The sequence below is a fragment of the Varanus komodoensis genome, unplaced genomic scaffold, assembly GCF_004798865.1.
Source record: "Varanus komodoensis strain SLA01 unplaced genomic scaffold, ASM479886v1 scaffold12, whole genome shotgun sequence".
In the NCBI taxonomy this organism is placed as follows: domain Eukaryota; kingdom Metazoa; phylum Chordata; class Lepidosauria; order Squamata; family Varanidae; genus Varanus; species Varanus komodoensis.
In genome coordinates, this window is record NW_025335349.1 from 25,491,609 (window position 1) to 25,514,738 (window position 23,130).

At 49.4% G+C, this 23,130-nt stretch overlaps 2 protein-coding genes across 17 annotated transcripts in view; one reads left to right on the plus strand and one right to left on the minus strand.

The window, feature by feature from the left end:
• The window catches only part of RBMS2 (RNA binding motif single stranded interacting protein 2), a 64,592-nt gene extending 51,897 nt beyond the window's left edge, over positions 1 to 12,695 (plus strand). For 10 of the 11 annotated variants that reach the window (XM_044421968.1, XM_044421967.1, XM_044421960.1 and 7 more), the window contains 5 exons: positions 38 to 88; positions 636 to 746; positions 856 to 936; positions 1,820 to 1,906; positions 3,268 to 12,695. In XM_044421968.1, the coding sequence (XP_044277903.1) occupies positions 38 to 88; positions 636 to 746; positions 856 to 936; positions 1,820 to 1,900 (324 nt within the window). In that variant the 3' untranslated portion in view covers positions 1,901 to 1,906; positions 3,268 to 12,695. Of the gene's footprint in view, positions 1 to 37; positions 89 to 635; positions 747 to 855; positions 937 to 1,819; positions 1,907 to 2,140; positions 2,418 to 3,267 lie in introns of those variants that run through there. The other variant, XM_044421961.1, reaches the window with a different exon arrangement.
• Positions 12,696 to 16,958: 4,263 nt separating this feature from the next.
• Positions 16,959 to 23,130, minus strand: part of BAZ2A (bromodomain adjacent to zinc finger domain 2A) — a 78,937-nt gene continuing 72,765 nt past the window's right edge. For all 6 annotated transcript variants that reach the window (XM_044421975.1, XM_044421973.1, XM_044421977.1 and 3 more), the window contains one exon: positions 16,959 to 21,468. In XM_044421975.1, coding sequence (XP_044277910.1) covers positions 21,300 to 21,468 — 169 coding nt within the window. In that variant the 3' untranslated portion in view covers positions 16,959 to 21,299. The remainder of the gene's footprint in view (positions 21,469 to 23,130) is intronic.

The following is a 23,130-nucleotide window of genomic DNA, read 5'->3' on the forward strand; positions in this document are numbered from 1 at the left end:
TGTGTGAAACGAGCCAGGTTCTCCTCCCTGTCTCTAGGTTCACAGCCCATCCTGGATGCACCATCAGTCATACCTCATGCAGCCCACGGTGAGCCTCCCTCCCTCCCTCCCTCCCTCCCTCCAAACGGACCCTCTGGAGCCCTTGCCTGGGGAGACATCGCAATAGGCCTCTTAGTTGGGACTTACTGCTTGGGCAGGCAGGATGGCAAACTGGAGAGCCCCTTTGGAACCAAGCGTGCGTGCAGGTTTGAGTTTGCAAATATGGGAAGCACTCCAGGGCAGGTTAAACTTCTCTGGGGAAAGGAAGCAGACTGTACCCCCTCTTCCACCCCTACTCACCACACCCCAAGTGGCACCCAGGCCCTCTGATCAGAGCCATTGAAAGTGAGCGTAGAGAAATCCGCCCCCCTCCTGCAGTGGGGCTGTGGCAGCCACCCTGCTGCCTGTCGTGCACCCCTTCCTGGGGACCCTGCAGGCCTCACCCGGCCTCCTCTCCTGTGCAGTCTGCCTCGTGGGAATGGGGATTATTCCGGACCAGGGCAAGCGGTGGGCATCCTCCCTCCTTCATTGCCTCATCCCCATATTCCTGCCTCTAATGTCACTTCTCTTTCTCACCCAACTTGCCCGCCAAACAGGGGACAGTGCTGACACCAACCATGGACCATGCAATTTCCATCCAGCCCACCTCCATGATGGGGCCCCTAACCCAGCAGCTGGGCCACCTGTCCCTCAGCAGTGCTGGCACAGTAAGCACCTTCTCCACCCCACCCCGGCTTCCCCTTCTCTGTGGGGCTCATGCCCTGCGTGGCGTCTGTGGGCCACTGACACGTCCTCTCCCTCCCTCCCTCCCGCTAGTACATGCCGGCGGCAGCAGCTATGCAAGGAGCCTACATCTCCCAGTACACACCTGTGCCTTCCTCTAGTGTTGCAGTCGAGGTAAGGATCGTTTTCCTGGCTAAGTGGGGAATGGTTGGCCAGCCCTGACGCACAACACGCATGCACACGCATGTGCGCCATGCCCGGGTTGACCTCTGGTCCGCGTGTCAAGGATTGGCCCCCGCTGTGTGAAAAGGCAGCACATGCATTCCGGGGAAACGCACTCAGTGCCAGACCCCTTGGCCGAGACGCTTGCTGTCACTTTTGGGGCCTGCGTGAAATTTTCTTCCTTGGGCTTCAGGGAATAGGATGGGAAGGATCCAGCCGTCTGCTACTCCGGCACTGCTGACATTGTGCTGGTGGAAACCAGCACTTTGACAAAGCCAGGAGGCCCTGCTGGCCCAAGGCGTCCCCTGGGAAACTTGCTGCACTGCAGGCATTACAAGTGCTGGGCAAGGGCTGGTTTCCACTAGTACATCAGCTGGAGAGGTGGCGAGACTGCATTGCTGGATGCTCCTCAGAGCTGGGAAGGTGGCACCTTCCACCAGATCGGCTTGTGTTGCTGAGCTCCTCAGTTCACAGTTTGTTAAGAGGGATCATTTTTTAAGTGCGCAAAGGCCAGACAGCCCAGACGTGGGCCCCATGCTCTGACCTGCTGCCATGCGAGGGGAGGGGAGGGGCTTGGAGGATGGAGCCCCTGCTAGAAATGAGAGGGGAAGCCCCCGGAGACCAGACTGAGCCACTGGGCTGCCACTTCCCTGCCTCTAGAGCAGGGATGCTGCAAACCATGGGCCCTTGAGAGTAGAACTCGTAGCCTTAACAGAGGGGTTTGGGTCCCCTCCTGCGCCAGAGCTCCATCTGAGCCGCTGAGCATGGTGAGGCCGAAAGGCTTGGGGATCGACTGCTTGCCCTCCCAGTTCCCCCAGTGAGTGTTTTGTCACAGGAGAACAGTGGCCAGCAGAGCCACGTGACGGTGGAGTCCCCGTCGGATCACGCTGCCTACTCGTATCAGTACAACAAGTAACAACAGGTAAGGCTGTGTGGGGCACGGGGGTGCCCTGCGTGAGTCCCCTCTCTCCCCACTGGCTCCTGCATGAGTCGTGGCTGTGGCTGCTCCAGAAGGGCTGGAGATGGACAGTGGCACGTGGCTACTGTGCCCGGCTGGACCGCTTAGGCTTTGGCCGTGGGCCCACAGACATGGGAGGGCCTGCCCGGCACTTGTGTGAGGTGGCCTGGATTGATAGGTCGTCTTTCCCCCTTCCAGTGAGGTGGTGCTCAGGTTGGAGGAGCCCTTCAGAGCCTGGCATGGGGCAGATAATGGAAAGAGTCCAGTGGGGCCTGGGCTTTTGCTGTCCCTTCTTCCACATCAGGAGAACTCCCCGGCTGCGGGGTGGGTGGCGCTGGGCAAGAGGGAATCCCATGTGCTGTGGTGGAGTGATGGGGCACTCAGCCCTCACAGCTGCGCACCTCGTCTGCTGTGTTCAGCCATGGCTTGATCTGGCGATGGACAGTTTCACTCCTTGACATCACACCATGGTCCAGGCGAGTGCAGAAAGCATATTTAGAGGATTGTGTTCTCTGGATGGGGGCAAGGGGATGGGATCTGTGTCTGATTTCTTTAAAAGAAGAAGAAAAGAGTTTCCTGGCACCATCCTCAGGGAGAGCCTTCCTCCTGCTGCAATTTAATTTGGAGGATGAAAACAAGAGTCCGGTTGTAACTGTGAGATGGGCAGAGCAATCCTGTGCTCTCCTATGCATCAGGAGGTATGAAATAGGCCGGTGCTTTGCCCATGGAGCAGCGGCTGGACCCTGTGCCTGCATGCTGAGGCAGCCCTGGGACATGGCCTGCAGTCCCCCTGCATTGCTGCATGTGGTCGCCCCCTTGGCACAGCCTGCAACCTGCGCAGTAGAGCCAGTCTTGGGAGGGGTCTGGATCCGCTTGTGTCAAGCACCAGGAGCGAAGGGGATGAAGGGAGCCCGGGCTGGCCGGTGGGCAAATGGTGGCAGCCCAGCAGTGTGGGCACAGGAACCGGCAGCTTTTGCCTCTCCAGACGTTTTGGCCTGCGACTCCCATTAGTTGCAGAGGGCATCACGGCAGTTGTAGGCCAAAAGCTCTGGAGAGTCGCCCCCTCACCCACCCCAGAGCTACAATCTATGGAGAGCTGTGTTGTATGGGCTCAGATGTGCTTCTCGTTATTGGGCGAGATCCCGTCGTGCTTGTTTCTTAGCAGGGCTGCAGTCAGAATGGGGAAGGGCCTGGCCGACAGAGATGGGTCCTGCAAGAGATTTTCTTTTTGCCCAACTTCCGGCAGTGCTGACAGCACCCCGAGTGCCCTGCCCTTGTGCTTGCCACCCAGCCGCGTAATGTCCTCCATTTTCCATCCCCTCTAGTGCCACCGAGCAGCTCAGCTCTGAGCAATCACTTCGAGGGAGACAAGTTTTTTTTATTTGTGCTGCATTTAGAAGATGGAACCATTTTTGTTGTTGTTGCTTTTCTTTCTGCAAAGAAAAAGGTTGTTTTGCTTTGTTTTTTAAAAAAGGAAATAACCGCAATAGACTTTTGACACCGAGGAACCAAAGGAGGTTAGAGTGGGGGTAGAAAAGACATACCCCCGATCCTTAGATGTACAGATGGACTAAGGACTATTTTAATACGAGGAAAACATTTTTGGCGCGTGTGCGTGTGTGTGTGTGTGTTTGCGCGTTTATTTTCTTGTTAACAGCAAAATCAAACGCTTTGGATGCCACAAAATTCCCCAGAGAAGAACAATTATTTTTCTCTTTTGGAAAGGCGGCTTCTGCACCTCTGGGAGGGAATTTTTTTGCTCCTTTGAATTTGTTTTGTTTTTTTCTTTGATCATTTAAAAGAGTTTTTAAAGGACAAATATGCAAAAGTGTTTGAATATTTTTTGTTGTTTTATAAGAAAATGCTCTGAGAAAACCCCACCTCGCAGCTGTAGGATAAAAATCAATGCAGACTTCTTTTTTTCTTCTTCTTCCTTGGGGTGGGTGTGGGGGAGGGAATTTTGCTTTGAAAGGATTATTTTATTATTTCAAGAGGGTATTTTTTTTTCTAAAAAAGACAAATTTACAAAAAACAAAAAAAGGAAATCGACAAAAAAATCTACAAAAAAGGAAATCTACAAAAAAAAGTTGAACTTTTGACGGCAGCAAGAGGGGTTTGTGTAAAACTTGTCAAGTTGGAGGGATGATGTGGCTGGTGGCTTTTGATGAACTGATACTTTTATTTTTTCTTTGGCATAAACTCTGCCCCAGCTGAAAGAGAGAGAGAAACAGAGTTTGCTCCAGACCTCAGTTTCTGCCCTCTGTCCTGTCTAATGGGACCGGTTCTTGCTGAATGCTTTGGACTCTGATTTGAGCTTCTGTGCGGACCCTTCTTTGCTTCCACATGGATTCTCCCCTTGCCTGCCCTGCCCTGGAACGGGGGACAATAAACTGACCGAGGAACCTGCCGCCCGTGATGTGTCATCGCTTCCGGACTCTTGGAGACTGAACGGACACGTTGCCAGCAGCAGCAGCAGCAGCGCTTTGCCCCTGCCCCTTGCTCAGCCCCTGCCCCTGCCCCTGCCCCTGCCCCGGGGGCACACACACACACAGTGCCTTCTGCCGCCCGCGGTCCGGACTGTGCTGCCGTCTGCCCCCTCCAACTCCTGCATGCCCGTCAACCCAGGTGCACAGTGCGTCTGCTCTCTCGGCAAACCAGTCTGGGGGCTGCGCTTGATTCTTCTGACTGGCGGGGATTGGGGGAGGGCTGTCCGAGTCGCTTTAAAAACAAACTAGGGAGCATCTAGCACCTTGCAGGGGATGGCCGAGCTCCCCCCTCCCCCTGAAACGGAGATCCTAGTTACTATGCACGTCCCCCCCCCCCGGCCCTTGGTCGCTGGCTCCCCAGATCCGCAATAGCAGGACACAATGTGCAATAATCGGGCCCTTCCTACCACGCGTTTCCCTGGAGAGCCTCTTGGAGGTACCAAGTGCTTTAGACACCTTTGCATGTTCCCCTGCCCCAACCAGATGGTGCTAAAAGTCGAATCCTCTCTTCCACCATAAAACCACCCCAGCCGGCTGGCATGAAGCTGCCCCCGTCGCCACGTTGTTAGTGTTGCTTCCCTTGCCCCTTCTGCGGGATGCGATCATGCGAAACCTCCTCCCATTTTTTAATGCCCAACCCGTATCTTTGAGGAAATGGCTCTTATGCAGCTGACAATCAGGGAGGACTAACTGCAGAGGCCATACAGGTGTCATGTGAACCAGGGAAAAAGAGTGAGTGTGCGCGCGCGCGTGTGTGTGTGTGTGTGTACTCACGTGTGCATCATGCATGTGCTGGGAATCTGTGGTAGGACAGCCTTTGAATAAGGGACCTCTGCATATCGGGTTTGTGCATTTCTCAGGACGCCCGTCGTCTTGTGCTCGGCGTGGCTGCTCAGTGCCCTCCTGACCACGCGTGTGCTCGGCGTGATCTGCTCCCGACAAGGGGAGCACGAGGCTCTTGGAAGGGAGGGAGGGAAGGAGGGAGGCAGGCAGGCAGGCCTGGCCCATTCTTCCTCATTGTGCTGCAGGGACAGGCTTGTCCCCCTGCCTCCTTGCCTCCCTGGCAGCTGTGCTGCCGATGCCCTTGACTGGAAGGCCTAGTGAGGGGGTGGGCTGGTGCTACCTAGGAGAATGCGGAGAAGCTTTGGCACAATCAGATGGGATCCTGGCCTAGCATCTGCCTATGGCCAGTGTGCCGTTTCTTCACCCTGCCCATGCCTGGAGTCTAGCGGCAGTCAGATCCAGTCAGCCCCCAGTGCTGAGTTAACTCTGAGTGTCTTTTGGGCGACTTTGGGACTCGCCTTCAGTTCTAGCGCCTCTTCTCCCCAGGCTGAATTAGGGAGCCAAACAGGTTTTTGTGATATTGAGTCTGATAACTGGGAGAATTGGGGCAAAGATGAAGATGTGCCACTTGATGGTGCCCGTTTGAGAGGCAAGTGGTGCCAGTCGAAGGGGGCAGTGCCGCGGCACGTGCCACAAAGGTGGGGGCAGAGCGATTTCCCACACTTGCGTTGTCCTCTTGCCACTCAGCTGACAGCTTTCAAATGGATACAGGACATCAGTGCTGCGTTGCTCTTGCCCGGTTTTTCTTACTCTGTGATGGGCTTACAGCCTGCACTGCTATTTATCTGCCTGCTCTGCTGCTCTCTCTTCCCTCTGAAGCCACTAAAGGGGGCATTTAAATGGAGCTCTTCTAGCCCCGGCATGTGCCTTGCACAGCAGGTCCTTAGAGTGGGCTACAAAAGGATTTAGCCTTGATTGCTAGGCTGCTGCAGGCACGCTGGAAACATGGGCAGTAGTGCCTCTTTTTGGCCACGAAGACTTCCTTGCCTGCACCTGAATTTTTTGATCTCCCAGCAGTCACAATACATCACACCATTTCAGAAACAACTCTCAGAGTTTCCCCAGATTGCAGGAGTAGCTGCTTGGGTGTTCTGAGGGAGAACTGCTGCTTGTAGGCAGGGATAGGGAAAGCAGGTGGTGTGTTCTCTGTATATTTGGCACCTGCAGAGGATGTTTTCTTGGTAGGTCCCATTGAAATGAATGGGAGCTGCACTAGAACATCGCTAAGGTCTCCTGCTGCTCCCAGTCATTTTAATGGGACCTCTGCAAGTGATTTTTCATGTCAGCTGTGCTCTATGACTGATTGTTCAAAATCCTCAGGCATTATAATTAAGGCAATTGGTAGTAACTACTGATCAATGAAATCCATTATTTGTGTGTGCGTGGGGGGGGGGGAATCTGGATATTGATTGGGAAAAATAACAGTGCATCAGGGCCCCTTTGAAAGGCTTACTCTGTCCCGTCCCCCCCAAAGTAGAACCACATTAAAATTGGGATGCTTGTGCTCCTGACAGTCTCCTGGTTTTTAAAATTAGAATTTATTATTGGAATCACCTGCTCTCCCATTTTATCTGAAAATAGGCTTTTATACATAACCTCTAATAAAGATTTCTGAGTTGGAACTATAGTAGGTATAGAAACATTTGATGTTGATGGCCAAGGATCAGCAATACCGATTCACATTTATGTTGACCTGGTATCTACCTGAATGAGCCTGCCCCATGAGTCCCTCCCTTCACTGACTCCCCACCCCAATCCTGGCCCTTACCCAAGTGCTTGTGGCCACGGCCATGTTGAACTGTGGTTAGCACTAGCTAGGATAAGTTACTTTAAATCTGGTTCAAAGTCTGGCAATAATATAAAGCTGTGGTTTAGCTTCACAGATTGAGTCCTCTCTCAGGAAGGCCTCTGTAATAAACCTCCAGGAGGCTCTGCTGATTATCTTGTAAACCAGCTGTGAAAGAAGCACTCTAGTCAGCATTTTCTTTGTGCAGATGCGGTCAACACAAGCACTACTTTGTAAGCTCATTTCAACTGCAATTTCACATCCTAGCCAGTAAGGCGGCATGCACCACCCCTCATGCAAGGGGTGAGACCAGGTGGGAAGCCATAGTTAACCATGGTTCTTCCTCATGTCCAATCTGGGAACCATGGGTCATGGCTTCCCAAGGACAAGGCCTCTGGATCCTAGGTGCTTGGGAGCCTTTGCCATAGTTGCATGTTTGCCTGTAGCAGGAGCCTGCAGTTAGCAGCTTCCTGGCTTGCTCTGGATTTGCACAAAGGCAGGCACTCCAGGTGTATGAATAGCCCAACTGATTCAGTGAGGAGTGTCCAAACGACCCAGGTCTGCATCATCCATTTTCCAAGTTAGTTCAGTTTATGCATTGATCCTGTTGTGGCTCATCTGTACACTGTGGAGGATAACAGATGCAATGAAATAAACTCAGGGCACAATTGAGCAAGACTTGGTTGTGACTAAAGGTGCAATTCCCCGTCCGTTTACTGGGGCATGAATCAGACAGGTGCGTCTAAGCAGGTATGCATAGGCTTGCCTTTAAGAACACAGTGCACTCTGATAATAAGATCCACCCAGGGAAATTCATTTCGGGCATGAGACCTAGGAAACTGGTTGCAGATGTGCCTTCAGGTGTTTCTCCTCCATCTGCATGCATGCCCTTTCAGTGTGCCTGCATATGTGTGGGTGCATCTCGCACCACCCCTTTGCTGAGTGTGGCCAGTTGCCTACGGCGAGAGTGGGATTCGAGGCAGGGGCTTGGCGGTACCTTGCATATAGAGCCTGTTGCGGTCGTTTCGAAGCACCCTCCATCACAACGCTCCGTCTTCCTCTCGGGCCAGAACCAAGCCTTTAGGCTGCTCGGCAGGGTTGTGGAGAAGGCTCCTGCCTCCCGTGCGCTGCTTTAACAAATTGGGACACTTTGCAGGGCTTGAGCTGAAGTTTCAGAGGAGGGCACGTTGTGCTTTGGAACATGGTGGGAGGCTCTCTGCATGGGTGAGGCTCCTCATCGCTCACGATCCCGAAAGACTTGCATGTGTCATGATGCCGGCCCTTCACATGGCAGGCCCAGGAATGCAAGCTGTGGGCAGAAAAATCTATCTGCGTTCTTGTGAATGCGGTTGAACAGGGCAGAGTCCACCGCTCAGAGCTAGGCAGGTAACTCCCAGCAGTGTGGCAACACCCTCGTCAGCCTGTGTGTCACTCCCACGTGGATCCCCTTGTGTGAGCGTGAGTGCAGAGCACAGAGGATGCAGCACATAGCAGCCTGGCTAAGATGTTGCTCCAGTTTCCTGGATCAAGGCAGAGGGCGTGGGAGAGGCCCGTGCCTTCTTCCCACTCCCGTGGTTTCCTTTTCTCCCAGCTAACTGCCCAGTGAGCCTGCTGCATGCGCTCCCCCAGCAGGGAGCCCATGGACTCCACGGCCCCCTTCTAGACGCATGCACTGTGCCTGCTTGCCAGGCACTCCTGCTCTGCTCAGGACTAGGGTGGCATTTGCCAGAGCCAGGGGGAAGGTGGGTGTTATTTTGCAGGAGGGTGTAAGGCTGCCAGCCATGGGGGTGGGGGAGAGAGCTGTATGGGCACAGCTGACTCCAGGGGTAGGAACAGGGCAGGAGTAGGTCACCCTTTCGCTTTCATTCTGAATCCCCTCCTCCTCCTGTTTCCCAAAAATGTAAAATCGTGTGTCTTGGGCATAATGGGGCCACGCAGCAAATCAAGCAACAGCAGCAAAGCCAGATCTGTGCGTTTGCTACAGGAGAAGGTAGAATTTAAGCTGCCAGATGCCCTTGCTTAGCAAGGCCAACTCCTTGCAGAAGGGAAGCAAGGAAAGGTTCAGCAGTGGAAAGGAAGCAAGAGGGAGCAGGGAGCAGGGGTCCGAGGTGATCACGGCGGAAGGAATGCAGAGGGTGGGGCAGAGGGCAAAGATGAGCGTGTGGCTAGTGACCGGGTGGGGGTACATTCGGAACAGTAACAGCCTTAGGAATGTTGGAACTTGTGAAGCTGGATGCTGGGCCTGGGTGTGTGAGAATGTGCGACTGAGAGAGAAACGGGTGTATGTGCACAGACACAAAAGATTGTGTAGCATACAGACTATGTACTTTGCCACTGCAACGCTTCCTTAGTCCAAAGCCCTGTTCTCATGCCTGACTCTCCCCACAGCGTCCCCTACAGCACCTCCTCGCTTTTTTCCAGCCAAGGGACACACCCACAACAGCGAACTCGGACATGTGGTTTTGGGCAGTTCATTCCCCTTTCACTGCATCCTTCCAATTCTGAAAGGAAGCGTGGTAGTAAGGAAAAATGTTAAGGTCCCCATCCTAACCTCTCTGTGATGGCACCTTGGCTTCGTAGGTGAACCGGCTCTCCCTGGTGGGAGACTGGAGGCATGGCCAGAGCTTTCCACCACCGTGAAACAGGGTGGGAGGGTCCCATTTACGCGATATTGTGGGAGTCGCTGCTGGGCAACTGTCGGCTGCTTCAACGGTGCTTTGGACGCCTGCATGCCTAGTGTGGGGACCGAACACAATACGCTGGGACTAGGAGCATGCGCCCCTTGAGCTGCTAGAGTTTTAATCTTGTGCCTTGATTTCCTCTTTCTCATTCTGCCCACGGGGGGAACCAGTCCCTGCACTTTAAACTTCCAGTCTAGTTGGCGCCTTCCCCTGTCCAGCCCCCCACCCCGTCCCTCCCATTTGCAGCTAAAGGATGCTACCGCCTTGCCCTGATTGATGCCGTCAGGGCCCCGGCACTCTGCCCCGGCCCCCCTCCTGTGCACAAAACCATCCTCCTCTCCTGCAACATGCATTCCCTGTCCAGCCAGCCACCATGCTGGAAGAGGAAGCACAGCTGCCTCCCAGACCCGGCAGACTGTCGAGATGAAACCTCCAATGTGTAGTTCCACTTAAATGCTGGTGTTTTTAAAAGCAAGCTCCACCACCCAAAACTCTTCGCCTGCCAGCTCCATGCTTGCATTGAAACCCGTCCTGCTTGGAAATTGATGGTGCTATTTGGGAAGACAGACAGACCCCGGTTCAGAACTTCTCTTCATTGTTACGCTCACCAGTTCCCGTTTTTTGTCATTCTTCGCTACGCATCTACCTCACATGCACTCGCAGTTCATTTGTACGTCCTGAACCGGCCAACGGCACCTTCACCAAGGGACAAGCTCCCCGCCTCATCTTTAGAAAGCCCTCTGGGCTCCTCTGCTTTGTTTGAAGGGGAGAGAGAAGGGAAATGTTTGTTTTCAACAAACAAAGGATTCACCCCGTTGCTGCTAATTCTGAAGAGTTTTGTTAAATGTACCACATTTTGCTTTTTTAAAAAATTTCCTTTGTAAAATGTGTTGGTTGGTTTATTTAAAGTTGAAGAGAGATGTTTTGTCCAAAGGGAAGGAAAAGTTACGTGGCCTCAACATGGGACCCTGAGCATGGCACGAATGGCCAAAAGATAAAATGACTTTTTTCTCCCCGCTCCCCCACTTGCTTTTGCATAGACCTCGTGCTCCAAAGCCTTTTGTGGCTGCACTGCTTGCACTGGAGAAAAGGTTGCCAGCTAGAAGGGAAGTCTAGGGTTGCTGCTGTCTGCCATCCCTGGTCTTTCGAGCCAGTGATGGTGGCCACAGCTTCTCTTTCTTATTCTTGAAAGAAAGAGCTTGCCAAAGCAAGACACTGTCTCCAGTTTGACCTCCTTGGGAATGCTTGCGTTCTCCAGGCACACCCTCGGCAACTCAGCTTTGCAGAGCAGGCTTCCATGAATAGGGGCAGGTGTCAGCGGTGATTCTTCCCTTGAGAGCTTTAGCTAAATACGGACTTCAGGAACAGGAAGGAAATCATTGGCCCCGCTTATGCAGCTTTGTCTGAACTGCAAATGCAACAACCAAACTGAACCTTAAGCAGCCTGCTAGCAAAGATGGCAGCGGGAATGTACTTTTGCTGAAGGTTGGCAGAGTTTCGCCAGACAGACTGAGCTTATGAGTCTACATAATTGTGGTGGGAAATGCTTTTGATGCCACTGCACTATCAAAACTTGAAGTATCTAGAACTGGCTCATAATATTGCATAGGAAGCTGGATGGACCCCTGGTCTGACTTAAGATGGCTGTTCTATACTGCACAAAGGCGGTTGCACATTCTGGGCACATGCACCCACTCAAAACCAGATGAAGGGTTGCAGGTAGCCATCCTTGTAATCTGGAAAGCCTCTTCTACACAGAAGAAATTGTGCTCCTGCCAAATGATTTCCTCAGCTCAAACGCCAACATGTGGCGCAACACCATATATTTTGGCAATGGGCCGAAGCAATTTCAGCCAGGCTAGCTAGCAGCCAGGTCATACTCCAAACCCATCCTCTCCCCATGGGGAATGCAGTTCCAAGTGCTGTGGTCTTCCGCTTCCATGTTTTGGCCACTGGCTTTGTCTTCCAGCAACTGTGCCAGCAGAGCCACTGGCAACACTTCCTAGGGAGGGTGGGGAGAAAGGAAAGTCAACAGTGTCTTCCAAAATGCCCAGCTTGCTATTCATGGAGCTGAAAATTTGTAGTATCAGCATCTCAGTGGTCAAAAACCGACGGAATAATTGCAGCCTCATCAACTACTTGGGCTGTTTCTGATTACAGAATAAGATATTTTCATGGTTGTTGATTGCTTGGTGTTCCTCCTTCTCTGTCTTCCCATCTTTGACAGGAAGAGACAGCGTGGATTCTGCTTAAGCCAAGATTCACTAGTTCAAGTGATGGTCCAACCTCTCCCACTGTGGAAAAGTTCACTTGGCCACACTTTCCTCTGGAGCAATATGCCCTTTCTTGGTAGTTGTCATGGTTGCACTGATGCCTTGCCCTACAGCAAATTGCCATTAAAGTAGATAGCAATAGGCATCCGCCCTACGCCACACACGGCTCATGCTGGTTCACGTCCACAGCAAACTCTAGGCGAGCTGATGTGCTTCAACACACTTTGTAGTCCCTCCATAATATTGGAACGTGGTTGCAAAATGTTTTGCTTTGAAAACAGCGTGTCTGCCATGGATGTAAATGCGTCTTTTTGTAAGCATATGGGGCACTCGGAGCAGCAGAGGTGGAGCGCACTAGCTTGTGATTCTGAACCGCTATTTGGAAGCTACTGGAGCGCTCAAAGGCAAGTGTTTGGTGCCTCCATTTGCTGCTGACGTGGCGAGAATGCTTGCTCCTCAGCCCGCTTCATGTCTCAATTCATTTTACCTGCCAGTTTTATTTATATACTTAGGACTATTTGTACAGTTTTTTTTTAAATGAGAAGTTTCTATAGTTTTGTATCTTCCATGCTACAGCCAGACCTGTTTTTCTCTCTCTCAAGCCCATACACCTTCCCCTCTGTGGAGCCCTGACTGGTCTCATTTTGAACAAATTTTTGTTTCGAAATAAAAGGTGAAAAATAATGTTTGGTTTGACTGTTTCTTGGGCAGAATTGAGACTGGACTTGGCATGTGATTGTTACCAAGAAGTTTCAGTGGGAGGTCAGTTATTCTCACAATCACTTAACATAGGTTTGTTATCCAGTGTCCTTTATAATGAAAATCAAGCTTGCAAACATGATACGCAAGTATGGAATCCTGTCTATGTCAAGAGATTAGCAAAGAGATGAAAAGTGGGAGAAATTTTGCAGTGTAAGATGAGGAGATCACCAATTCTAGTATGCAACTGCACAATTCTGTGAATTAACTTGATTTCGGACGCCAGCCTAAAGAAATCCATGATCTTATAAGCTGATACGATAAAATGGACTCTGTTGCCAATCAGCTGATAGCAGGGTCTTAAAGTGGCCTGGATTCTGAAATATCAGGTGCAGATGCTGTCTACCTTTCAACTTCTGCTGCCTCTGTTCACAAGGCACAAGCTGTGGCAATCTGGAAACCCAGAATAATGCAACAGCCCCTATAGGTAATTAAGCCATGATGGATGGACATGTATGAACCTAGTAGGTTCAGGACAAAGGGGATTACTCTACCAAGTACAAAATTAATTAGAGAGAGAGAGAGAGAGAGAGTGTTTTGGGGGGAGAGGATAGACAAATTTATGGAGAACCAGTCTATTAGCAGTTAACATGCATGAAAAGTAACCAGAACCTCCCTGTGATGTTACTAAATGCTATCAGCTAGAGGGGAGGTCAGCAGGGAAACTACCTGCTTCAGGCCCAGCTAGGATGTTTCCAGAAGGCCATCTTGGGATCATCCCCTTGTCATCCAGCAGGGCTCTTGCCATGTATTAAAACGGGCTGGAAAAATTATGGCTAACTAGCGTCACACAATCCAGAGATGTAAGGAGTGAGTTTCAGTGGTTGGGGGGGGGGGGGAACATTTTTTTCCCATGTCCTGCCCTTTCCCTATGACAAACAGAAGCAGGAATACTGAAATAAAAACAGATACCAATTTGCCTAGCTCCGTAGGTTGTGTGTGTTCCATCATTTGTTCAAAAACTACTGTACCATACAGTGCTGGGTCGTGTTATAGCCTGTACTATTTGCAAGCAATAAAATGGGCCACAAGGAAAGGCAAACTTAAGCTTCTTCCAAATCTCTCTCAAGTGAATGTTGATGAGGAGACTATTGTTTTGGTAGAAATTAAACACTTTACCTGTAGGGAAATGTCCAGAAGCAACTGAGTGAGCGACAGAGTAGTCCTACCCTACTTTGTAGGAGTTGCTACCTTTGGGTTTCACTGCAGTGTGGTTTCTTTTAGGAAGAATTAAGAAGCCTGTCAGGATATTCATTAGTGTGCTGTTTTAAAATATGAAGCAATTAGCATATGCAAATAAAAGCAGCTTTATTCTTTAAACTGTGCACTGAGGGCTAATCTACAAGTTCAGAAATGGTTGTAAAGGAGGCAGCACTTCATGAATTTTCTCCTGGAAAAAAAAATCGCAAGACCAAATGTTCTTGTAAAACGGCCCCATGGGAGCCCTCTCAGTCATTAACACATCCTGAAAAAAAGGATATTAAACCTGGCACCTTAACCAGATGGGGTATTGCTACCCAATTACAAGAGCAGAATCTGTTGAAGTGATGGTTAAAGATGCAGCTTGCTACCTCATAGGCTCTTTCCTATGAATTCCTACTTGACATGGTTACTGCCATTTCTGCTTTTGCATCTGAAAAATAAAGCAGTTCATATAATTGCTGTGCTGCCTACTGACCATGGAGACCCCAGAATTTGGGACATTAGGTGTGCCCCAAATACGGTCTCATATGGTTGCTGCATAGCAGGGGCACTCACCTTCTGGCCTTCTGTGTGATAACTATTCAGAAGTAGTTTCTGCATATCTCTATTTTTCTCCTCCAAACACCAGCACGTATCCCATCAGCCTTGGCTGCTAAAGATCAATCCCAGGCTGCACTGCTCCTACCTGCCTCTCCCCCACTGTCCACAAACTCCCCTGGATATGTTCACAGCTAGGCACCACTTTCTTCCCTGCTGCTTTCTGGAGCCCCCTCTCCTCACTCTCTCGAGGCACATGGAGCCAATCTTCCCCTACCCCAAATGTGCCGAATTTGCACAGGCTGCTGGGCTGCCTTCCCCTGGGAGCCTGGCAGATAGAGGGCAGCAATTCAGGCACTGATGCCATGAGTGGAGGGAGTGTGCACTGCTGCACACCTTCTCATGTGGGAATCTGCCTGAGAAAGTGTTGCCACGAGACCCGAGAACTGCAATTGTCCCAAAGTGGAGCGGGGGGGGGGGGATCATGGGGCAAGGGCCTATGCACATGTGGCACACTCATTTGAAGGGCAGCTTTCTCAAGCAGCCTGCTCACTGGCAGCACTTACCTCATCGGAGGCACTGATCTAGTCCCATGCGGTGCTCTCCCGCCGTCACTGCTGGTGGAGGTGCTCCCGTTCTTCCCTGCCAGGGCATGCCTCCCCAACACCCAGCCACCATGCCACTGCTGCAGCCAGCACAGTGGGGCATTGCAGTGACGGTCAGGCAACTGGGCACCAGAGAGGCAGGTGCCAGCAGGGAAGAAAGGGCGCACAAAGACAGTCCATTGGAGCCCTGTTGTATTTAGTGGTAATTTATTATGTTCTATTGTATTTCAATGTATCTTATTGTGTTGTAAGCCGCCCCGAGGCTTCGGCAAGGGGCGGCATAGAAATGTTATAATAATAATAATAAAAAAAATAATAACTCGGCCGTTAGGCTAGTAAAAAAGAGAGACTGGCGTGTGCGCTATCACGGCGGCCACTCCGCCACCAAACTCACTGCTGGAAACCACAGAAAACTGGATTCACATGTAACAACTAACAATGGAGATGTATGAGAACCTTACAACATACCATTGGTTCTCCGTGAGGATTCATGGAAACTAGATGTGCCTTGCTTCACCACCAATGCTGAATTCACACATAACCAGCCATATTTGCACCATTTCCAGCACGACTTGTCATGTGTGAACAAACCTATTGTAAGGATTGTGTTCACTCTGTACAGTAAACAAAATGTGGAATTCAAGATATGGTGGATCCTTTTGAATTCTCAGAGTTGCTGGTTTCATTTGTTTTCTTTCTTCAGTGCAAGTTTTAACTATGAATATGATGGTCCGATGAAATCAAAGTGGCTCAAAAGCAGCTTGAGAGCATTTGCAACTTGAGTGGTCTGTACAGTTAATTCTCCCTCCCTCATAGCATACTTCACCTCCATACCCTTCCCTGATCCTTTACACTGCAACCATGCAACATCAGCAAGGTTAATATTTATATTAATTCGTGTCAGTCACTGAAGGTTTAACTTTGAGATAAAGTCAGGCAAGTTTCAGGTAGGTTTGGATGCTGCTTTGCACAAAGCAATTTGTTTAACACAACATGGGCTTTTTGGAGGCTTTTTAAAAACTTCCAGTAGGCAAAGGGAGCTTTTCAAAGATGATGTGAGGCACACGCCTTCCCTAATACTGTCTCATCACGGGCAAAATTGTGCACCCCAAAGCATCACTCCTTGCAAGCTTGGACACAACATGTCTGCCACCCCTCATTCAGGAATTTTTTCCTCTGCTGCTGCTGAAGAAAAGCAGGCTGATCTAGCCCAGCTTTCACCACCCTGGTGTATGTTAGACAATAGTTCCAAGTGTACCTTGTCTAACCCGCCTGGAGGGCAGCAGGTTGGAGAAGGGTGACCAAGTCTTTCTCACTCTGATGCTAGATGAAAAAGCAAGCAAGTGGTTCAGGCTGGCCTGGAGGATTCCAGCTGCAGAAATTGGGTTTCTTCTGAGCAGAAGGGGCACAGCTCTGGTGTGAACTTGATACATTCCCAAGAGAGAAGATCAGGCTGGGATGAGAGCAGTGTCTTCTCTAGAAATCAACAACAGTCAAAAGTCTATCCCAAGCATTTCAGCACCATGAAACATTCAATGAATTGCCCTGTGTGAATCATGCTATTTGGCCATTCTGCTTATGGCACTAGAGCACTGGACACCTCCAGCCACCTCAGGAATTGGGATTTCACCGTATATCGACCATAAACGCACTTGCCAAGCTTTTATGTCATCATTAAGAACTAGAAACCTCTCTTTCCTTTTTTATGAAAGCTTATAGATTCTCAGGTTGCTGCTTTCTGGTGATGGTTGAAACACAAAAGCTGGCTAATATTTTTATCAGCACTGGGGCATGTTGCCAAAGAATAAGGTTCCAATGAGAAAAGACAACATCTTCAAGCACATTCTTCTCTATCAAACGTGGATTGGTTTTTGTTTATTCTTTGAAACTTGACAAGCACTCTAACATCTGTACTTGTGGAAACATCACAAGGAAACAAACAGGAATTCTAGACTTTTTTTCTTCCTTTTAAACCTTATTAAAAATGAGGTTGGTCCTAAAAATATAGAAAGAAATCAATTTAAATTCACAAAAAACTGTACATTATCAAAAATTCACTAAAACAAACACATTTGGTTATTCATATAAAAAGTTTGATCCCCTCCCCTTCATGCTGTTCAGAGCATCTCACAGGATGATGGGTTGGTTGGTTCCTTTCTGATATCAAATCAAGATGAAAGGGAAGAAAAAGCCATTGGTTAAATAATAAGGCCAATTCTAGTTATGATTCTCAAATTTAGTTTAAAAATCCATTTAACTTTTGAAAACAACAAGGTATTTTATAAACTGACTGATAGACCAAATCCCCTAATGAAGATCAATATTAGGACAAACCTGGATTCATTCTTTTAAGGTGTGAGGGTTTGAATCTAAAAAGTCAACATTTCTATAGCAAAACAAAACAAAAACCCAACAATTAACACTTCCAAAATCTAGAGCTTTCTCATGACTGAGAAAAAAAACCCCAACAGATCAGAAAAACATTACTTAAAAAAAAAACCCAAAGAAGTTGTTACAGCACAAGTTTAGATAAAATATAAATATTTATGCATAATATAAAGTCAGTTTCAAATAGACTTCAATCTATCTCTTTATTTTAAAAGCAAAAAAAATAATAATCCCCAAATTTAAAATAAAATAAAGTTTGAGGTTATTTGATAGAAAAAGGCTACGTTTGTTGAAAACCATGGCGGGGAGGTGGGAGGGAGGAAGGAGTGAGTTAGGGGTGGAGGAAGCACAGTAAGGGAGGTTTCAGTCTCCAGGCTACATCACCTGTGGTTATGTTTTACTTACATCAGTGCTCTTGCAATTGGATTGGTTGACGCGGCTGGGGGAAGCACGCACGCACGCAACCCTCAGTCAGGTTTAGCACAGGTAGGATATCAGGGAGGAAAGCCATTTCCTGATGGGACCCTGCCAGCCGTTTTTCTGCCCCTAAGTGATACCCGTAATTACAATGGTTTGAGGAGCTAGGCTGGATATGGAAAGCAGCAAGGGAGTTAAGGTTCCAGGGGTGGCTTTTTACCCCTCTGATCCACCTGAAGTGGCGGAAGAAAAGTGAAAGTACCAGGCTGTTTCTCCAGTTAGTCCCAGTCGTGCCGGCCTGAGGAATACTGGGCCAGCATTCTGGAAGAGAGACTGGAGAAAGCGAGCAACAGCAGTGCCCTTGTTCCAGTGCAGCAGGCAGCTGAGGCGGTCTAGGATAAGAGGGGCCTCGAAGTCCATGGTCCCAAACATAGTTGAGCTCAAGCAATCGCTTCCCTAGACGGCAGCCCCCTAGCAGCCACTGTGTGAGGCACTCCTGAACCACGGAAGTACTTAGATATGGCCTGCCAGGAGGCACCCATGTACCATGAGGGGGTGACTGGTAGGGAGATATTGCATTGTGAACAGTAAAGATGGCCACTGGCTCCCCTGGGGACTCTTCTTTTCAGGCCTAGTTTTTGGTTTTTTTGTCTGTTTTCAGAAAGCCTTTGCTGGGACCCCTACCCTTCCCGTGTGTCATTCAATTACAGAGAAATGGAGCGAGTGATGGGACAGCAGATTGTCTGGCTTCTATGACAACTGTCTGAACCTGCGAAGTGCAGGTGCAAATGCCTGTGGATGCACGATGGGAGAAGAGTTGTCCTCCAACTCACTTAACTTGGCCACGGCCCACCAGGACAGCACCTGCACAGGCCAGAGGATGAAAGGTCTGCACGTGTCCCGGTCATCCTGCGGAGCGTGGGCAGGCGAGGTCCCAGTGGCTTGCGCCTGCTGTTCAATCACTCCCTAAAGCTAGAAACCCATGGCTTGTCTGAGCAGAGGCTGCAGCAGGGCTCTTTAAACACAAGTTCACAACTTGGGTGCCCTGGCACGACTTAGTTGCAGCAAATACCCTTGCCTAAGTGTGAAAATCAGTAAGGATAAGACCAATTATGATTAGGCTTCCCCATCTGAAAAAACCTGAAATTGCATTCCAAGAGGGAAGAGAAGAAAGGCTAAGATATTATGAGCATTCACATGGGATCTGTATGTGTGCATAATCTGGGGATTAAACACTACTTAGAAAATGTGGAGAAAAGCTAAAGGAAACAAATACCTACGAGCAGCTCCAGCTCTTTAGAGTGAGAACCATTCTGGGCATTACGCAAAAGGGGACCATTTAGTCTCGTTTCCTCTTGTCATACTTCCAGTATAACTATGCGAAGCGGGAACTTGCACATCCTGTCTGCAGGGATATGCATCTCCTCACACGTTGCTACTTTGCCTCCACTTGCAATGCCATGTCCAAAGTTGTGCCTCGACTGAGTCCCAGTTATGGTAACTGGAGGAAGCTGCAGTTTACATGCGGCCAGTAAGACACTGTCAGGAAACAGGCACACGCCACCAAGGAGAATGACAGTGACCTTTCTCCATCACCTTGTGCTTCGCTGAATCTGAGGTTCTGACAACCATCTAATCAGGCCATTTCCGGGGTCAAGGAACTGCACTGGGGGCTGCGCTTCACCCCTGCTGCAGCGGTGAAAGTTGCACCTGTTTAAGAAGGAAAAGGGCGTGTGCTCTGTGCACACCTTTTTTCCTGGCTAAATTGATGCAATTCTTGCCACAGCTTTGGGAAATCGGCGGCGGCAGTGTGGGACACCGTGGGGGCTGCCAGAACGGAAGGCCAGTGATGCGCTAGTCACCTGTGCATGAAAGGATGGAAGGGCTGCTCTTCTTCCTTTCTCATGGGATTAAGCTGATATTTCTCTCGGCGAGGACGTACCTATGATAAACTGGGAGTCATGTTCCAAGGCAGGAAACAACCCTGCCAGCCACACATACACACTGGGTGCAGATCAAGCTGTGCAGACAGTAGCCATCCCTGAGGAATAACACTGGGGCCGAGTTCGGGGAAGGTGGGGGGACACTCAGTAAGGCCAGAGTTCTGTTACAGGATTCCCTGTGGAGCTGGGAGCAGGCTTCAAAAAACACGGTCCCTCCTCCCAAGACACACGTTCCCTCGTGCCCACGCCTGCAAGCTCCTATAGCCTCACAGGAGTCCCTTGCAGCCTCATGATACATTCCAGCATGTTACTTGCAATCAGAGGGAACATGAGCTGCATTCTCACAGAAGTATGCTTAGGGGTGCCACAATGGATTCAAGAGCTGCCCCTGCTGAAGCTGGGATGGGGAGGGGAGGGGAGGGGATAGTGAGAAAGCGTTACCTGCGGTTTGCATGCCTAGAGAAAAGTATGATCTAGCTGATATAGCCTGCCTGGTGAACACTTGTTCCGGATTATTCCCATTTTGTTCAACTCCCTTAGAAACAAAATCTGGAATAAACCAACTCTGAGCAGGTGTGCGCAAATGGGATGTTGATCTAGGTTAACCAAACCTGGGGACTGAAGAAGCCCCTTTCACACAAAGGGCTTGAGTTAAGATCACCTCTCAAATGAAGTCGCACATCTCGGTTGAACACAGGATATGAGGCTGGAAAGGGTAAGATCCTTGAGAGGGGGCACACCTTGTACCCACATGGACATAGTCCTGCAACATCCCACTCCATCCCTAAATGCACGTCAACTTTTAGCCATACTCTTGGTTGCAGAAAGGAAATTAAGAACTTGGAGAAAGGAATTGGCCACAGCTACAGTGACTGTTCAGAAGAGGTAAAGCAGGGCTGAGGGGGACAGGACTGGGAGGGCCAGTGGGGTGGGGAGAATAGAAGCAGCATGTTTCAGTGTCATCAAGGTCGTCATTCCCAGAGGCAGGAGCGATCTGCTTTTATACATTTCAACGCGACTCTAAAAAGGAGGAAAACTTAACGTCCACGTTACTGGCCATTAATGCATGGTACTGACACTGCACAGAAAAAAGTGTTCTTACACATTCACTAAGAACTATTGCTATTATTAAATAGCCCCAGCTAAGGTGGGGTTGTGGGTGGTTGTTTTTCCATCTGAAAAAAGGAATTTTTTTATTTGGCTTACACAGTCAGAGAGCTTGTGTTGCTTGGAGCAAAGAGGTGAGGAAAGGGCTTCTGAGGATCCAGGCGGTAAGTAAGGCCGCCCCCAATCTTAAATGCCAATCCAAGTCCATTGTGAGGGGAAAATTAATCAGCAGGTAGCAAGATGAGCTCCAGAAGAGACAGTGTGCAGCACAGGGTGAAAGGGGAGGGCTTCCCCTTTGGCTCCTCTCACCTTTCCCCATTCTGCCAGCTTCATGGGTTTGTCTCATGTTTTCCCTGATAAAATTCCTCCCACCGGCTCTCAAAAAACTGGCGCATAGCCAGTCCTGCCTTCCCCACCTCTGATTCATCCTCATTAAAGGTCCGGCAGTTGTCAAACACCAGGGCAGCATCAGCAGCGAACTCTTCACAACTTGTGTACCTATGGAAATGTGAGAGCAGAGGTTAATCTCTAGGCTAAGAAGCCCACCACTCCAAGTGGAAACCACTTGAGCTCAATAGCAAGACCAACACACCACTCTTGCCTAGCTTCAACCCCCACTGTTGAATCCATCCCTAATTACTATGACTCTTCCAAGCACAATCTTCCTCCATTTATTTCTTCCCACTGGTTATAAAGCAAGGACAGATTATTAGTGTAAATTTCATCAATGACAGGCCTTGGCATAATCTGCAGGTGGGGTCTCTGAATTCTAGCTATTTCTGAGCCAGGTTGAGGCAGATGCACTCTTGGGAACCTCAACTCCCCCCCCCCCCCACATACCATTGCCCTTGCTTGGACAGCTGTTACTTGTGGAAGTAATTAGAAAAGGAGAAGGTGCTAAGGATAAGCAGCTTGTAGCAGGTTGAGTCTGATCACTAACTGCAGCAGAGCTGACAAGCAAGGAAAACATGATCCTTCCTACCAATCAGAAATAAGCATCTTCAGTTGTAAATCTGCTTTCACACAGTTAAAGAGCAGAGTAAGAGATGCTGCCTCCCATTCCCACTGCATGGGGTCTTCTAATCAGTCCAAAGCTTTTTTCTTCTTATCTCACTCTCTCCAAGCACAGAGAGAGTAACAACATGAAGAGGTTTTTTTTTAAAAAAAACCTAATTAGGAATATGCAAAGTGGGTAAACACAACAACCAAGAGTCTTCTGGCACCTTAAATGTCAACACATTTACTATGGTATCATGTTTCATGAATTAGGAATCCACTTCATCAGATGATGACATGTTATCCTACATTGACAAATTACAGATCAGGCTGGACAACTTGGGAAGGTCTTCTCACCCCTTCCTGTGATCTTCCCACACCACTGCAAGGCAACCTGACAATAATAATTGGATGAAAAAATGCCATCTAGGACAGTTGGTAAGGCTCTGGATATAACTTTTTCATTAAACATTTCTGTTTAGTTTCTTGAGGGGATGAACCCAGCAGAGGCCAGAGGCTTCGTGTGCACTGCTGTCCCTGTTACAGGGGTTCAGGTGGTTGAGGCAGGGGGAGGGGGATCGCAACAAGGGAGGCTGAAAGGAGTTGAACATGCAGACAATGGGAATTATGCCAGGTCTTCAACGGGGGTTCACCTCTCTGCTTAATTGTAACTATGCCTATAGACACCAATCAGCTTAGGATAAGGCTTCATTCATCTGAGAAAGTGACCCTACGCCATAAAATGTTCTATCAGAATACATTTATTAGCGTTTAAGGTGCCACAAAACATGTCATTATCTTTGCCGCAACGAGGTAACAATAGCTACCAGAGAAATAAAAGTTACATTTGCACTACTGGACAGACTTGTATGCTTTTTTAATGTCAAGTTTGAACTAAAATTGCTTAGGATAGCCAAAAGCATACCTAGTCACCCTATTATGAGTTCCAGCAGTTCGTTGTAAGCATTGCCCCGTCATAGCTCTCAGCCACCTTAAGACAGACTTCACCATCCTTTCATTCTCACCACAGCTTCAACCCTTTCCAGGATGCCCCTTTGGGAAACTTACGCTCAGTAATTTGGCAAGAGGTTGCCGACCTACTGGCTGGAATGTGGCATGCTAACACAACACAGTGTGTGCTACCGACAACCATACAAGCTACCC